This window comes from Lycorma delicatula, chromosome 1 (assembly GCF_047948215.1).
Source record: "Lycorma delicatula isolate Av1 chromosome 1, ASM4794821v1, whole genome shotgun sequence".
Taxonomy (NCBI): domain Eukaryota; kingdom Metazoa; phylum Arthropoda; class Insecta; order Hemiptera; family Fulgoridae; genus Lycorma; species Lycorma delicatula.
This window is the reverse complement of record NC_134455.1, coordinates 260,156,860-260,175,359: the sequence shown is the minus strand read 5'-3', so window position 1 is coordinate 260,175,359 and position 18,500 is coordinate 260,156,860. Positions and strand designations below refer to the sequence as shown.

General features: G+C 29.9%; 1 protein-coding gene across 1 annotated transcript; it reads right to left on the bottom strand.

Annotated features, from left to right (window-relative positions):
• Positions 1–286: 286 nt before the first annotated feature.
• Positions 287–16,743, bottom strand: LOC142318300 (uncharacterized). The gene is made up of 3 exons (XM_075354873.1): positions 16,665–16,743; positions 4,261–4,354; positions 287–792 (listed from the first exon to the last, which is right to left on the bottom strand). The coding sequence occupies exons 2-3, from the start codon at positions 4,352–4,354 to the stop codon at positions 395–397; spliced, it is 492 nt and encodes a 163-aa protein (XP_075210988.1). The 5' UTR covers positions 16,665–16,743; the 3' UTR covers positions 287–394.
• Positions 16,744–18,500: the final 1,757 nt, after the last annotated feature.

Sequence of the window (18,500 nt, the reverse complement as noted above, 5' to 3'; positions counted from 1 at the left end):
CAAGGAGTCTTTTAAATTTCATAAAACTAGTACAGAATAAATAAATAAAAGTTAAGAATTATTATTTGTACTCTTAAGTATTTTTAACAGTATGTATTCACCATAATGGAATGCCATATAGTAATGATGAAACAGGTTTCCCATCAAATCCTTATTGTGAAATTTGTAAATGTTAAAACCAAATTGTTGAAATTCAAGTCAGGAATATAGGTAAATATCATTTCTGTGATTTTTTTAACCAAAGGAATATAATAATTACAATTTATTGTTAGAAAATTCTTTGATAAAACATTCTAGATCATTAGCACTTTTTCGACATAAATATTTCAACTGCACTGGTAATTAGTACACAATTATTAATAAAAATAATAAATTTTATGAAAACTTAAAGTTATCAAATAACCAAATGTACAAAATAAATAACCAATAAACTATACTTCATAGCATTTACGTTGATAGTCCCAGACAAACTTTGTGATTGCTCTCTTTTGGGATCATCTAAGTTATGAGTATTTAAAATTGTATCGGCTTCAGAATCAGTAGTTGTCAGATCACTAGCCTCTTGCTTTTCAGGAACTTGTTCATTTTTATCCTGGTTTTTAATTTGCTCCTGTTTACACTCTCTAAGGCAATCATCAAGTGTTATAAATGCTAGATTTACTCCTGTAATACCATCTGTACAACCATTCATAAAAGGAATACAATCTGTGTTGTTAAAATACCATATTTTAACTGCTACCTCTCCTTCACACTTTGTCTCATTTCTTTTTGGACGAAACGTACACAGTTTCCCTAAAATATAGAAAAAAGTATATATTATAGAATATAATATCACACATGTGTATAATGAACAATATATTCTATAGAAATACTGAATAGAATTTCTTAAACTAGTATAAAATCAGTAGAATTGTTATATATTTTTTTTTGTATCTCATTTGTAAAGACGGCAAATATAAATTATGAAATGTAATTTGTATTTCATTATAATATATTTCATATATTATATATTACATTTGCTCAATTATTTTATCTTAAAAAAGATACATAGTGCATATATGTACAGAAATGGAAAAGCTGTTGCTGACTCATTCATAACTATAATTCTCCCATTTCCTATACAATTAAAAATACTGAAATTGAGCATAATAAATCCCAAGGAGATCTAAAATAAGTAAGAAAACTTATTAATTTATCATCATCAGGGGGTAAAGTTAAAAAGGGGTGCACAAATATTTAGTTCTTACTCTTAATTTATTATAAATAAAATGAAATTTTTAAATATTACAGCTTAGTCATTGGTTCTCAACCAGTGTGTCACTCAGTCCCATTGTGTATGATGTAAAATTTTAGAATTAAAAAATAAATTTTATGCCATTCTGAAAGTCTCTATTCAACATAATTTATACTTACCATGAAACCTTTTATATTTTTAAATTTTTTTGAGATAGACTGTACCTATCAACACCTGTAACAATGCTGAGTTTAATTTTTCTACCTGTAGATAATTTTGAGTTATGGTGAACACCTGTAACAGTGCTTAGCTTACTCTTCCCACCTTGTAAGAAACCGAATGTTCAGTGTTGCCATGTTGTGAGTTAGTGTTGCCAGTTTCAATTTAAATATATCATAAGTAGGTAATGGTGAAACTATTTTACAAAAGTATTTTTGTATTATTTTTATTTTGAAATTATCTCTCATTCTAAAAAGAAAAGCTTCAAGTTCTGAGACCTGTGTCAGCAATCATGGCAGTGTTCAAGTAATGTGAGCGGAAATTATGATTCCCTTCAGGATTCTCAAAAACAAGCTGTGCTTCATAAATACAGGGATGAGAAAATGAATTATTTATTTCAGAAACCCACGATGTTTCACATGAATATCAATCCACATAACAAGGAAATAAATGATTCACTTGCAGTATGGTTTTACATGGCGTGAATGTGAGCATAAACAGATACCCAAGTGTCTTAAATGCAGAAGTGTTTTGTCAAATCATTCGATGGTGACAAGTAAACTCAAAATACATTAATATAGAAACTAATCATTCTCATGTAGCTTCAAAACAAATAGAATATTTTGAACTTCTGAAGTTACAAAATAAAATGTTTAGTTCGTTATTGAAATGCATTTCCGTTTCTGACAAAGTGTTGCATGCTTCTTATGCAGTATCTGAGTAAATAGTCCAACAAAAAACCCGCATAATATAGGCAAGGAACTAATATTACCAGGAAAACTACCTAATATTACCTAAACTAAATATTACTAAAAACTAATATTACTTACTAATATTACCTAAAACTACTAATTACTACCTAAAAACTAATATTACCTAAACAAATTGTGAAAATATGTTTGATGCTGTAGAAAAAGAAATATCCAAAATTCCATTATCCAATAATACTTCCAGGTGCAGAATAAAAGAAATGTCTCACAACATTGAAATTATTGTGAACAGACTGATGCAAGTGGTAAATGACAAATAGTAAGCTTTAATAGAGTTGAATATAATTTAGATATTAATGAACAATTTTTATTTTGCAAACTTGAAACCATTACTTCAGAAAAAGATATTATGAGTAACGGCTCCAAAAAAAGATTAGTGTAACGGCTCCAGTGTTAATAATTTTCTTGGCCCTAATATTTCCTGAGAAAATTGCAACTCTCTTGGACTGACAAGGCACCAGATAGGGAAAATCAAAGATTTTATACGTTTTGACAGGGAAGTGAACCCAACTATAATGACAATTCATTGTTTTTTTTTGCATAGAGAGGTGTTAATTATTAGAATTTTTGACTTTATAGAATTGACTAGAATTGACTTTATAGAATTTAATCTTTAGAACGAGTAGTAAGAATGACTATTGAAATGGTCAGTTATTTTAAAACAAGACCAATTAGAAAATCTATGCAATTCTATGGGAACCAAGCATACTAATTTATTGCTGCGTTCAAAAGCACACAGGCTTTCTAGGTGGAAATCATTGTATGACCAGCTGCTTATTTGTTTGTAAGACTTTTGAAAGGTAATTTTTGGTATGCCATACTAGAACATCTTGTCAAAATGCAACACAAAACAAAGAATATTGTTTCAGCCACAAACAAAATGCCTGAAGTACCCAAATAATAAAGAAATGCCTGAAGAAGTTAATTAAGGAATATTTAAATGCGTTACAAACTTCAGAAACACATTACTTTCATACTTTGTCTGTTTCAGACTTAGAATTGGTAATTTCTCCTTTTGGCACAACTGGTGAGATCAACATACAAAATGCTTCTAACAAATTGTTAGGCTTGTCATGTGATTCTACCATGAAAACAGAATTTATAGAAACTTCAGTAGAGTCCTTTTGGATTTATGTGCAATGTCAGTATCCCACAATTACAAAGAGAGCCATAAAGGTTTTGAGAGCATTTTTTACAATGAAAATAGTGAAACCTAAACAGAGGAACAGACTGGTAAACATCTTGAAGATGATTTGCGGGTTGGCCTGTCAGCCATAAGGCCATGTTTTGACAAAGAATGTGTCTTCACATTAATTTTAGTAGTGAATGTTTAAAAAAACAATAAGAAATATTTTTTTAATCAGACTTCCACCAGGAAGTCCAGACCACCATACCATGGCAGCTGGTATACCACAACCTATACCAACAACATACCATACCAGGTCGGTATTCCAGGCACTTACACTGTTCGATATGCTGCTTGTATTTAGAATGCACTCGCATGTTAACATTGGTCTATGTACTCTGGATGTCTATTACTTAAAACCAGCAAAATGTTTTTTTAATAATCTGGATTTAATTTAAGAATAATTAAGTGTTGGTAGCAATTTATCTTTACTCCATACAATAGCAATGAAGAATTACATTCATATTTTATATTTAAGTAGGAAACACATATTTATTTCTATATAAATTCTACATGTTACAGACAACAAATCCTTAAATTGGACAGTACAGTTGACTGGCAATAAGTATAAATATTAAATTGATAATAAGTATTTGAATGTATAATGGGACAGTTAATTTTTTAATGAAGTTCTTCATTTTCATTATGTTCAATAAAAAGTATTGGACATTTTTTTATCATTTTGTGTATTCCTATGGATATTTGTGAGTAAAAATTAGTTTCAACACTCCAATAAAAATTAATACAATACTTTTTTCATGTTTATTATATTTTTAATAAAAAGACATCTGATATTTAAAAATGTGCAGCTTGCCTTATACAACACAAGATTTTTATTTCTAAGTAGTTACCTATATTAGCTAGCTGGTATTTTCGAACATCACCATAACATGCAGTCATTAAATCAATAATTCCTAATAGCATCAAATAAGTGAATTTCCCCATCTGAAAATGTTGAAATTGTTTGTTATCAGTTTTTAGGAAATTTACTTTATTATGTAATTTTAAGTGATAGGTAACACTTAACTCTATTAAACAGAGATATTTTAACTCTGTTATTCTGTTTGAGTTATATGTTGAAAAACAGATCAGATATTTAATATATCTTTTATATTCATCTATTTTACTCTTGAACTATTATAAAAAAAAAAAAATTATCTGAGGCTTTTTTATTAGTAATGAAGGGATAAAAATATTAGAATTACCATCTCCAAAATTATTTACTTACAACTATATCAATTTTTTAACAAGTAGTAAGGTCAACTGGGTTCAGAAAAGTGAATAGGAAATAAAAAAAATTCATGAAGTCTGTCTACATCAAAATGACCTTATGGTAGGCTACATTGTACCAGTTACAATTTTGGAAAGTATTTTATATTTAGGCTAAAAACAGGTAGTATGAATGAAAAAATTTAAATAAAAATCAACATTATCATTCACCAGTTCAAAATAATTTAAAAGGATACTGAAAAAAATAAAATGATAGCCTTATAATGTTGAATAATTTTTCATAAAATGTACAATGTTAATAATGAAGCTTTTTCTTAACCCTGCAAGTATAATAATATTTGAGAAATACTGAATTTAGAAAATTACAAAGTTTGAAGTTATGTGAAAGTTTAAAAATGCACATACAGTATATGTGTGATTTCAGTAATTGGGTATTATTGTTATGATCGTATATGACTGCACATCATATTAATAGAAAAAAGAAAACTATACGTCAGTACTGAAAATTTGTCTATTAAGAAATACCTTTTTCCTTAAAATAATGAATTATTATCATTAGTTCACATGATGATCCAAGGGTTTTTAAGGTTATTTGATGTCAAAAGTGATCTTGAGAGCCACATATCCACCAAAACTGATTAAAACTAAAAATTGAAGGGTTTTTTGAATGGAATAGTGTTTAAAGTTTTATAAAAAATAGTCAAAATGTTTTATTTCTAGTGGTGTTCTCAGCAATCAGAAAGAAAATTGTTACTCATAGCGTCCTCTAATTCTCTTATTGAAATGTATTTTATACCATGAAAATAAAATTATTAAATAAATTGTAATTTTTTTCTACTACAAAAAAAAGAAGAAATTAGAATACTTCACAAATGGCAATTATGCATTTTAGCTACACATTAGACAAATATAAAATTTTATAAAAAGTAACAATTTTGAATAAGGTAATCAAATTGAAGATAAGTTACAAGAATTACTTCGATACTTGAATTTTGAAAATCTGGCTCATTGGTTTAAAAAATATAAGCATTTTAATTTCAAAAGTGTTATACAAGCAAAGAAACAAGCCTAACTTGTAGTAAAGAAACAGACATTATCATTGTGATTGAAGGTTAAAAATGTATTATTTAAACAACCTTCAAAATAGAAATAAAGTTACAAGGAGGATGTTCATGAAACTATAAGACATACACTCATTTGTTTGGTGCACATCTTTATTTCTATGCATTCTGCAATGGTCATTTAAAGGCAATATATTTCATCGTTACATATTGTTTTCTTCATTCTTCACCTTCAGGTGTTATCTGTTTACACTTTCTTGCATCACATCCTTTTTGAATAACTGTTAAATCCTTTAATGAGTAACAGTTACTTAAGAATAAATAATAAATAATAAATAATTTTTGAACATGTTCAAGAAGTTTCTGATATTCTAATCAGAATTTACACATAATTATTTGTACAATCTAGATTTATTTATTTCATATAGATGATAAAAGGAATATAGACATAGTTACTTTGCAATCTGTATGAATATATTTTTAAATATTCTGATGTTTGCAGCTTATTTCAAGGAAAAAATAAAACAAATGTATCTTGTCAAGCCTCCTCTATGAATCATGAGACCTTGCCGTTGGTGAGGGGGCTTGAGTGCTCAGGGATACAGAGTAGCTGGACCGAAGGTGCAACCATATCGGAGAGGTATCTGTTGAGAGCCAGACTAAGGAATGATTCCTGATAGAGGGCAGCAGCCTTTCAGTAGTTGTTAGGGGCGTAAGTCAGGACGACTTAAACGGCCTTATCAACATCACTCAGTCCTCTGAGTACTGCGCAGCTGAAAGCAATGGAAAACTACAGCTGCTTTTTTTCCAAGAAAATGTGGCTCTCTGCATTTTCACATAGCAATAATGGAGGCGCCTTCCTTGGTAAAATATTCCGGAGGTAAAATAGTCCCCCGTTTGGATCTCCGGGTGGGGACTACTAAGGAAGGGGTCACCAGAAAATTAAAAAATAACATTCTACGAGTCGGAGCGTGGAATGTTAGAAGCTTGAAAAAGGTTGGTAGGCTAGAAAATTTAAAAAGGGAAATGGGTAGGACAAATGTGGATATAGTAGGAATTAGTGAGGTTCGGTGGGAAGAGGAAGGCGACTTTTGGTCAGGTGATTTTAGAGTAATTAACTCAGCGTCAAATAATGGGCAGGCAGGAGTAGGTTTCGTGATGAACAAGACGATAGGGAGGAGAGTGGAGTATTTCAAAACGCATAGCGATAGAATCATTGTAATAAGGATAAAATCAAAACCTAAACCGACAACGATTGTTAACGTCTATATGCCTACAAGCACCCATGATGATGATGAGGTAGAGTGTGTATACGAAGAGATTGATGAAGCAATTAAACACGTAAAAGGAGATGAAAATTTAATAATAGTTGGAGATTGGAATGCAAGCATTGGAAAAGGCAAGGAAGGAAATATAGTGGGTGAATACGGGCTGGGCAAAAGGAATGAAAGAGGGGACCGACTTATAGAATTTTGCACGAAGTATAATTTAGTAATTGCCAACACCCAATTTAAAAATCATAATAGAAGAATATACACTTGGAAAAAGCCAGGCGATACTGGAAGGTATCAGATAGATTATATCATGGTTAAGCAAAGATTTAGAAATCAACTCGTTGACTGCAAAACTTACCCTGGAGCAGACATTGATAGCGACCATAATTTGGTGATAATGAAATGTAGATTGGGGTTTAAAAACCTGAAGAAAAGGTGTCAGATGAATCGGTGGAATTTAGAGAAGCTTGAGGAAGAGGAGATAAAGAAGATTTTTGAGGAGGACATCGCAAGAGGTCTGAGTAACAAAGATAAGGTAGAAAATGTAGAAGAAGAATGGGAGAATGTTAAAAAGGAAATTCTTAAATCAGCAGAAGCAAACTTAGGCGGAATAAAGAGAACCGGTAGAAAACCTTGGGTTTCAGACGATATATTGCAGCTGATGGATGAACGTAGAAAATATAAGAATGCTAGTGATGAAGAAAGTAAAAGGAACTATCGGAAATTAAGAAATGCTATAAACAGGAAGTGCAAACTGGTGAAAGAAGAGTGGATTAAAGAAAAGTGTTCAGAAGTGGAAAGAGAAATGAACATTGGTAAAATAGACGGAGCATACAGGAAAGTTAAGGAAAATTTTGGGGTACATAAATTAAAATCTAATAATGTGTTAAACAAAGATGGTACACCAATATATAATACGAAAGGTAAAGTCGATAGATGGGTGGAATATATTGAAGAGTTATATGGAGGAAATGAATTAGAAAATGGTGTTATAGAGGAAGAAGAGGAAGTTGAGGAGGATGAAATGGGAGAAACAATACTGAGATCTGAATTTAAGAGAGCATTAAAAGATTTAAATGGCAGAAAGGCTCCTGGAATAGACGGAATACCTGTAGAATTACTGCGCAGTGCAGGTGAGGAAGCGATTGATAGATTATACAAACTGGTGTGTAATATTTATGAAAATGGGGAATTTCCGTCAGACTTCAAAAAAAGTGTTATAGTTATGATACCAAAGAAAGCAGGGGCAGATAAATGTGAAGAATACAGAACAATTAGTTTAACTAGTCATGCATCAAAAATCTTAACTAGAATTTTATACAGAAGAATTGAGAGGAGAGTGGAAGAAGTGTTAGGAGAAGACCAATTTGGTTTCAGGAAAAGTATAGGGACAAGAGAAGCAATTTTAGGCCTCAGATTAATAGTAGAAGAAGATTAAAGAAAAACAAACCAACATACTTGGCGTTTATAGACCTAGAAAAGGCTTTCGATAACGTAGACTGGTATAAAATGTTCAGCATTTCAAAAAAATTAGGGTTCAAATACAGAGATAGAAGAACAATTGCTAACATGTACAGGAACCAAACAGCAACAATAACAATTGAAGAACATAAGAAAGAAGCCCTAATAAGAAAGGGAGTCCGACAAGGATGTTCCCTATCTCCGTTACTTTTTAATCTTTACATGGAACTAGCAGTTAATGATGTTAAAGAACAATTTAGATTCGGAGTAACAGTACAAGGTGAAAAGATAAAGATGCTACGATTTGCTGATGATATAGTAATTCTAGCCGAGAGTAAAAAGGATTTAGAAGAAACAATGAACGGCATAGATGAAGTCCTACGCAAGAACTATCGCATGAAAATAAACAAGAACAAAACAAAAGTAATGAAATGTAGTAGAAATAACAAAGATGGACCACTGAATGTGAAAATAGTAGGAGAAAAGATTATGGAGGTAGAAGAATTTTGTTATTTGGGAAATAAAATTACTAAAGATGGACGAAGCAGGAGCGATATAAAATGCTGAATAGCACAAGCTAAACGAGCCTTCAGTAAGAAATATAATTTGTTTACATCAAAAATTAATTTAAATGTCAGGAAAAGATTTTTGAAAGTGTATGTTTGGAGTGTCGCTTTATATGGAAGTGAAACTTGGACAATCGGAGTATCTGAGAAGAAAAGATTAGAAGCTTTTGAAATGTGGTGCTATAGGAGAATGTTAAAAATCAGATGGGTGGATAAAGTGACAAATGAAGAGGTATTGCGGCAAATAGATGAAGAAAGAAGCATTTGGAAAAATATAGTTAAAAGAAGAGACAGACTTGTAGGCCACATACTAAGGCATCCTGGAATAGTCGCTTCAATATTGGAAGGACAGGTAGAAGGGAAAAATTGTGTAGGCAGGCCACGTTTGGAGTATGTAAAACAAATTGTTGGGGATGTAGGATGTAGAGGGTATACTGAAATGAAACGACTAGCACTAGATAGGGAATCTTGGAGAGCTGCATCAAACCAGTCAAATGACTGAAGACAAAAAAAAAAAAAAAAATCTTTTCAAGAATTTAATAATTTATTTTCAATAATTCAACTTATTTTACAATCTACAAGCACAATATAGACTAAAATATCATGAAAAAAATAAAACTAAATCAAGAGCTTACCTTAACCAGTAGTGTTACTTCTATAATAAAAATGGAAATATAAAAATCTTATTTTCAGCCTTGTGGACATTTTGTTGAAACAACATTGACAGAGGACATGTTAAAAAGTATTATCATCAAAGTTGATTGGTTTCCATTTGGTCGGTAAAAATGAAACAAACTTTTTTTAGTTACTCTAATCAGTTTATCTTGTACAAATGTAATTAGGAAGAAGGATGTTAAAATTAAACCGTACTATCTGTGAAAAATAAACCATAATTGTACCCCAATTTGCATTTGATCTTTGCTCAATTATATAATCATGTCCTACAGAAAGTTAATGAAATATGTGTTATGAAAGAAGAAAAGAATCTGATTTCTGACAGGGATTGGTTTTTAAGAAAACTGCTTCAAGAAAACTAAATATTAGTTTAAGAATTGTATAATTTTTTTACATTACCAGTTCAAAGAATTGAGATGAAGAGTTAGAACATTCTACAAGTGTTCGAACATTAATATCTTGAGAAAGAGTTATAATTCTACAAATAATAACCTGGTAGGTAAAAATTAAAATACACACACACACACACACACACACACACACACACACATATAAATGATTAAACCATTGTTATTATGATGTCATTCAGTAATTTCATGTAGTAGTTCAGCCCTAACGACCAGTTAATAGAACCCATCACTTTAAACCAACAGCTTCACCTGTGATTCTATTTCCAAGTTAAAGATAAAAAGAAACAAAAAGGAGTTTCTTCTTTACAAACTTCAAGACAGTAGCATCAAGAAGAGATGCTATCAACACATGTAATGAACATGATAATTATGATTGAAAGAAATAAGGAGATGACAGGAATTATTTCAGTCAAGGTTTTTTGCAGTCTGATATAGAATAAATTTTTTACTAAATTGAACTTATAAGAAAAATGGAAAAATTGTCTCTGACTACGAAGTAATACTGCCCTTCTATGCTTTTTGAACCCTAAGATTGAATCAAGTTCAAAGCAAAATCAACCAGTGAGTCTTATTTACAACAGTTAAGCTATTTTAAAATAATAATGGAACTATCCAAACAGAGAAATCATGAGAAATAGAAAACTTTATCAAAATTCTGTATCATTTCAGTTCAACTTAAGTTTGTATTTATATACATGATTATTTGTTTATTTCAGTATACTAACCAGAATATTGAAAAGGTTATCACAATGAATGTATGAGAGAAAGTACATTTAGATAAGGTAAATCAAAGAATTTTTAAACAAAAAATTAATTTAATTCAGAGTCCTTGCATACTTATCAATATTTTTAATGAGTGTAAAACCAAAAGAGGATGAAATAAACTAAACTTTAAAAAAGTAATAGAACTGACTTTGAAAAATCAGTTAAAAAGTTAAATATAACATCTATTCAATTTTTTTTTTAGTAGAATTTTCGAAATTTAAACATTTTAATAATAGGAATTAAAATTATAAATAATCGGATTTTCACCAAAAAAAAATTAAAGCATGATTAGTGTAACTATTATGTCTTTATATCTACTTGTTGGCAGTTGAAAGCTGTAGTTCAGCCTATTAACTGAACACCTAGTCATTTAACTATTTCAAGGTGCAAACTTCCAATTTATTATCGATTACTGTTTTCATAAAAATGAAATGCATAATTGATGTGCAGGTTACGAGAGTTAACCCACCGGGTTGGTCTAGTGGTGAACGCGTCTTCCCAAATCAGCTGATTTGGAAGCTGAGAGTTCCAGCGTTCAAGTCCTAGTGAAGCCAGATATTTTTACACGGACTTGAATACTAGATCGTGGATACCGGTGTTCTTTGGTGGTTAGGTTTCAATTAACCACACATCTCAGGTATGGTCGAACTGAGAATGTACAAGACTGCACCTCATTCACACTCATACATATCATCCTCATTCATCCTCTGAAGTATTATCTAAACGGTAGTTACTGGAGGCTAAACAGGAAAAAGAAAAGGTTGCGAGTAAGTCAGTAGCTTATTTGAATTATTCTAGTACGTGAAACAGGTTAGATCAAAAGTAAATTTCTGTTTGCATATCAAGCAGTTATTAATAACCAAAACCCGAATAAAATATTTCTTTCTCTCTTATCAACGCTTTTATTAATTATTGAATTTATTATAAAAAAATATTAAACAGAAAACAATTTAATTTAATTTTATTTTACTTTCTTCTCTAGAAATTTTTGCTAACCTAACACAAAAAAAAATTTGGAGTCATTCTTAAGGCACGCTGTTCTTTACGATAACTGATTCTTACAGAGAATGCAATTTTTCCATATAAATTTAAGTATCTTAAATCCAAATTCTAACCCATAAAAATGCAAAACTTTCCGTTGGAAATAATAGTTCGTGGAACGATTACGACATACTTTTACAACGAAATAGTACAACAAAAATCTTTTTCAGACGATAGTGTTTTTTATACGTTTGACTACACGCAGTTCTCGATACACTAAGAAAAGGATCTTTGATTCGGTGATTAATCTATATGTGAAATCTTTCCTATAACCTAAACAAATTAATTGAATTAAACAAATTTTAATCCATTAATTTAATAAAACCATAACTAAGGCTCGCTTTATTGTTAAGTAAGAAAAACCATGTGAGTCAAACAATTAAAATAACCCTTTTTCCGATTCAGTAAGTAATTCTCTAAGATTCGAAGAAGGAAAATTAAAAAAATAGACTACTTTCTTCGCTTAATTAAATCGCTAAGCTGAGAGCGATAACTTACTTTCAATAAAGTAAAAAGCCACATTCAGATTACTACATCAACAAAATTAATTTTGCGTTTTGTGGTTTCACTACTAGTTAGGCTAGTGTTTGTAAGATAAAAAAATTAAAATGTTCCGTATAAAAACAATATAAATCTTCACTGAAGCAGATACAAAAAAATGCAACAAAAATAAATATGTGATAAAAAATGAATTATTTTATATTTTAAGTAAATAGACTTATACTTTAAATAAAAAACTTAAATGTACGACATTGTTACAGTGGTTTTTATAGAAAAATAATGTTCCTTCAGATACGATAAAAATAGGAAACAGGAAATGATAAAATAGTCGTAAGAATATCTGGGCCATTTCATATCGTGTCTGAAATAAGGTCGAAATAGAAAATTATAATATATTTTAATAATTATAAATTACAAAAAAATAACCTATGAAACTATTTCTAACACAGTCGTATATAAAATATGTTTTTGGGTTTCACACCGACCCTGTTACAGAGGAATACAAAATTTTGAAAAGATAGTTTAATGTTTTCGTTTACTTAAAATCGCATAGAAAATTATATTTTACTACTCAACATCTTCTTTTACAGTATTAATTACTAATTTGAAAATTCTGACATTGAAAAATTTGCAAAAGTACTAACTTAAAAACTCACAAATGAGTTATGTATTGACAGCGAAAAAATATATTAAAGTCATGATTTTTCCAGGATAATAATACATTCTCTGAAACAACTTCCTAATGAAATTTAAATGTTTTATATATATTATACACAAAAAAATTTAAAATAGAAGAAACCATTATGGGAATTAGTATTTCCTGTATTTACTAGTTCACAAATCCAGTTATCAATGTAACTGGAACCAATGTAAAACAATTAAACAATTAATTTTAACATATAAGATGTAAAACATCAGATTCAAAAGAACCCATTTTACGATGGCAGGCATATGAGGTAATGTAAGAGTAAAGTAAAATTTCAACTGTTAAATATTTTAAAGTAGGAGTAATAATAATAATATTATTAATAATAATAATAACAATAACTAATTTTTATTCCGTTTTCAAAAACATACAAAAGGACAAATAAAACTAGGAAAAAAGCAACTACTCTTGCCAAAAGTAATTAGTTTTACAAGGGAAAATTTAATTATTAATTTTATTTACTCCAGTCATTACTTTCACGTAGGGAAAAATAAAAAAATAAAAAATTAACTTTATTTAAACTATTTTATCATTTCTTTCCAATTTATATAAAAGTTTAGAGTAAATTATTTTTTATTAGGTGGAACGACATGTGTAACAATTTCTAATAAAATGGCAGCTGCTGTTCTTAGATAAGGGTCGAAAGAGATTCCTTGTAGGAAATATTTAGTCACCAACAACTGTTGCATTAGACCGAAACCTTGATTTTACTTGACTTCTGATGTCACAATTTTTAGGTTTTCAATAGCTAGGGATTAGATACTCCTCTCTTTCAAGTTTTACTTTATGTTTGCATTTAAGTCAGTTCTCCAACTACTGAAAACATTGTAACTCTTTTAACAATAAATTAGTAAATATTAAATCTTACATTCGTTTTCGGTAAAACAAGGTTTATCGTTTCCACCTCAGTTCCAAAAGTTGTAATTAGTTACAAAAATTACAGTTTACAAAATAAAAGTTGTAATTAAGAAACAAGAAAGTGCATTGTATCTATTTCCTCTCTCATCAGCAATCTGTGATGTCTGGTGTGCTGTAACAGTGATTCTATACTCGTAGTATAACAGGAGTATATATTAGTTCAGATTAAGATAAATGCAAAAAATTATTTTTTTTTTTAACAATATAAAAATTCATTAATGGATTGATATTAATATAAAGAAAAAAATGTAATTTTATTTCAAAATTGATATGAAGATCTTTTAAATTGGTCGGTAATTTATTAAAAATGGCATCAGAAATCTAATAAGTCCCTTTTTTTACGTAGAAATAGTTCCTTCTAAAATAAGAATTTTTTCGCCTTAAACAACACAGTGTTGTTTAAATCTTTAATTAAAATTTTTCTTGTTTAATTTCTTCAAAATAGTTTCAGTTTGATTGTTCAATTCGTTTTTTACAACTAACATGGATATTCTTATTGAAATAGGCGTGGCAGCGAATTGCTGTCTAGACAAAATAAAATTTAATTTAGGATGTCATATATATTTTTAATAGTTGACGGGATGCGCCTACCCATTTTAGTAAATATATGACAAGTGAGCGGTTGGGACACGTAAGCCGGTGGTTTATGGCACCGCTTAGTCCGCTCACGCTGTTAGGTAAGCTCTAGGAGCTATTTAGGACACTGGTCGCTAAACTGTTTTGAAGCTCAGTAGCCGTTTGTGGCGCAGACATTCGATCTTATGCTTTAGGGCGACCGAATGGGATGGTGGCGGGAGAAATGCCAAGCAAACCAATATACTATATCCTAATGTAAGAACGAGTGGTACTTTTTGAAGAATCGCAAAGGCGGTGGTGGTTGGTGTTACAGTATGAAGTTTATAACGTAATTTACATTTTTAATTCAGGTACTTCATGTTTGTTACAAAAAAATGAAATTCGGGAATTAGCATTAAATTTGATAAGTAGAAATTATTTAAAACTAAAATTTTACACTATATACCACAGTTATTGTCACTTTAGTATAGATATTTGTATTTGACTACCTTTACCGCTTGTACCTCTACATTTCTAACAAGAATAAATAAATATTTTTTTTTTATTAAAGGCTGTTATAAGAACAGAAGTTATGAAATGGACAGGCACAAGACACGACACTTACTCTAGCGATTATGATGAAAACCAGCTCGTTTAACAAAGACGCCGAGGCTAGTCCTATCGGAATAGAACGCGAATTGCTTGTCTGGTTTGCTCTCTGAAGAAATTGAAGCCTTTGTTATTTGTGAATTTTTTATGACTTAAAAGAACCCACAAGTCATCCCAACTCAAAGCGGATCTTTAGTTGCAACTGATCATGATCATGCAAGTCAAGAGCTGATTTCTTCTGAAGTTAAGCATCGTGGGGATGTAGTTTAACATTAATTAATTATATTTAGAATGACTTGTATGAATAAAAAAAACCAGTTATGACAACTCCAATTTTACTTATATTATTAATTGCTTTATTTCTTTTATACATTTAATAGAATTTAATTGAACAGTATTTGTGGATATTCCTAGTCTCCAACCTACAATAAACCATTGTTTTAAGTTTAAGGGGATTACGAATACGAGATGAAAAGATTTCTTTTTTTTTTTTTGGATTGATCTTCAAAACAAATTTGAGCGATGGGCTATTAACTGAAAAATGAAAAGGAAACCTCATACACGACAGCAAAACATAAAAATTATGCTGTAGGCGTGTAGAACAACTTATAATACTATGCTCAATATTGTATAACGGTAATATGTAATATACAAACTGAAATTATGACGTAAAGAAAGTTCCTATGTTTTGATTTTCTTTTCTCATGAAATACGATACAAAATTCAAGTTTTAAAATACGTTTAAAACGTTTACAGAAGACCATTAGGCATAAGTTTTTTAGTTTAACAGTTAAAGGTGAAATCGACTTTTATTGTAATCTTATTATGCGAGATGCATAACTAGAATGACTTATATGAAGAACTAGTATTTCTGGACAGAAATGTGAACCCAGTGAATTCACTTTTTTACATTTGTTGCACAAAAATATTAAAGTATTTTCTACCTTAATTTCGTTTTGTATAAACACACCGCATATTTTTTTTAGAATTTACATTTATTTATTTATTTGCATGTTAGTCTATAAGTAGAATTGGAAAAAGACAAAGTAATTTCTCCTGCAAAGTTAGAAATATACTTAACCAGAAGAATAATGAAACAGTTTTCATGAAGTACGAGTAGTTACTGGTACAACTTATGTTCAACAGTACTACTTATGTTTGGTTGCAGTTTGACAAGCGGCTTTTTTAACTTCTCCAGGAAAAAAATTAGGAAATGTCTTTTTTTTTTATTTTACCTTTACAGACATAGACTGTGAAAATCAGAAGTAGTTTTAAATGATTTAACTAAACAAAATAAGCGAAATAAATAACAACTTGTTGCAATAAAACAGATCATGCAGTAAAGGTATACTTCATAATAATACAAAAACAAAATACGTAAACAGAAATACTACAAACTGACAAAAAAAAATCTAAAATGTATACTAATTTATTATTAAAGGAAAAAAGAATTAAAAACATAAGAATAAGTAATTAAACACACCTTAAAATACGGTCCCTGTGTTCTTGACGAATTGTAAAACAGAAATTTTGAATTGTAACTTATGTAGTAGTACTACTACTACTACTTATCAGTTTATTCAAATATTATATAGTGTAAACATTTATATATATATATATATATATATATATATATATATATATATATAACTTACACGTGTATATACATACATTAAGTTACTATACGTTAATGACCACTATTTCCTTGATATAATTTTGCGGTTAAAAGTTTTATAAATAAATAAATAATAATAATAATAATTATGGTAATAATGATAATAATAATAAACCCAGTAGTTTTACTTTTAGGTAGATTTCATAAGAAAGGTACCTGTTGTAATGGGTACCATGATTCGACTTTCGGAAAATTTCGACATATCTCCGCGTTTCATATCCCCCAGACCCCCAAAACCATCGTCAGTTCAAAAGTTTATATATATATATATATATTTCACTTTCTTGTGGACTCGATAACTGCCTTAATTTTGCGTTAATCACTTTCAAATTTATATACAAAATATAACGAACGAAAACCACGGTCGAGTACGTTAATGGGCAAAATCGGACCATGGGGGTGTAAATGGAGGGGCTTTTTTGAAACATTAAAATATCGCTATAACATTCTTATTAAGTAAAATATCGAATTCATTTAAAGTTCCTACTATTCTTTGGATAAGGACCTAAAACTTATTTAAGTAAAGTTTTTTGATACACCAACCACTGGCCCAGGGAGTGGAAAAAATGGGGTTTCAAAGACAAAAAATCATATCTCCCTTAATAGGCGCAGAATGAAATCAGTTTAAAATGGTCATTAGTCCTCTAAAAATTACCTAAAACTTTTGTCCGAAACAATTTTTGATATGATCAACCCTTACGGCAAGGGATGAAAAAACTTTTGCTGGAATTGTAAGAACATGGGGCTTGTTGTATGCTAGTCATGTAAAACTTTTATCACATGCAACCATTGTTGTAATGAGTAAATTTGAAGTTTTTCTTAACTTTAAGGTGGAAATCTTTTTTATCCTCTATTTAGCACCGGTGAAATCTATCTCCGGCGTGTCAAATGGGATGTTTTACTTTATAAAGAATTCAAAAGATTAAACATGACAAAAATAGAGTAACAAATGAAATTTTCTTTTCTTTTAAATATAGATCCTTTAGTTGATTATCTGATTATTTTCTGTTAACTATCTTTTTTTTTAAATGACCCGAAAAACATAAAAAATAAAATACGAAAAAATTAATTATATTTTTATTTATTTCAGTCAATAAAACAGTTTAGATGATGTACACGGGTATGAATCTTGTTAGAAAATAATCCTGTTCTTGAAATGTAAATAAAGAGATGAATTAAGATAAAACAAAATCATGAATCTGGGAAATCTTTTCGTTCTTTCGATAAATAACTATATCTGGTAAAAAACTTACCTTGATAAACCAATAACCCGGTGAACTAGGTCTGTATTTAAAAAAAATAACCAGATAAAAAAATGTAAAACCAAATGTACCAAATAAGAGGTAGTTTTACTTTATTATTATTCTTCAAAGATTAGAAATCTCAGTTTAGGGAAGGGATGGATTGCTGGGCCGGTTACTGATTTTTTTCTAGTTAAGACGTCCTCGATCTACGGTATTCGCTCCACTATTCAATTAGCTGTACTAATACTAGTTTACATAAATCTGGTTGCTGTCAGTCTGATTGACCGTTTACAGATCACACATTTTGTTTTCCTCATGAGGCTAGAATTTCTGCCCCTACGCCAGCTTATCACCCGAGATGGTCCTATAACAGCGCGTCAGAAGGGAGACGACCCTTTAC

Bases quoted from the DNA above. Each gene is read 5' to 3' on its own strand.
- LOC142318300 (XM_075354873.1), bottom strand. From the start codon at position 4,354: ATGGGGAAATTCACTTATTTGATGCTATTAGGAATTATTGATTTAATG. The intron at 793-4,260 runs GTAACTACTTAG...TCTATATTTTAG, and splicing joins ATACCAGCTAGCTAATATAG to GGAAACTGTGTACGTTTCGT.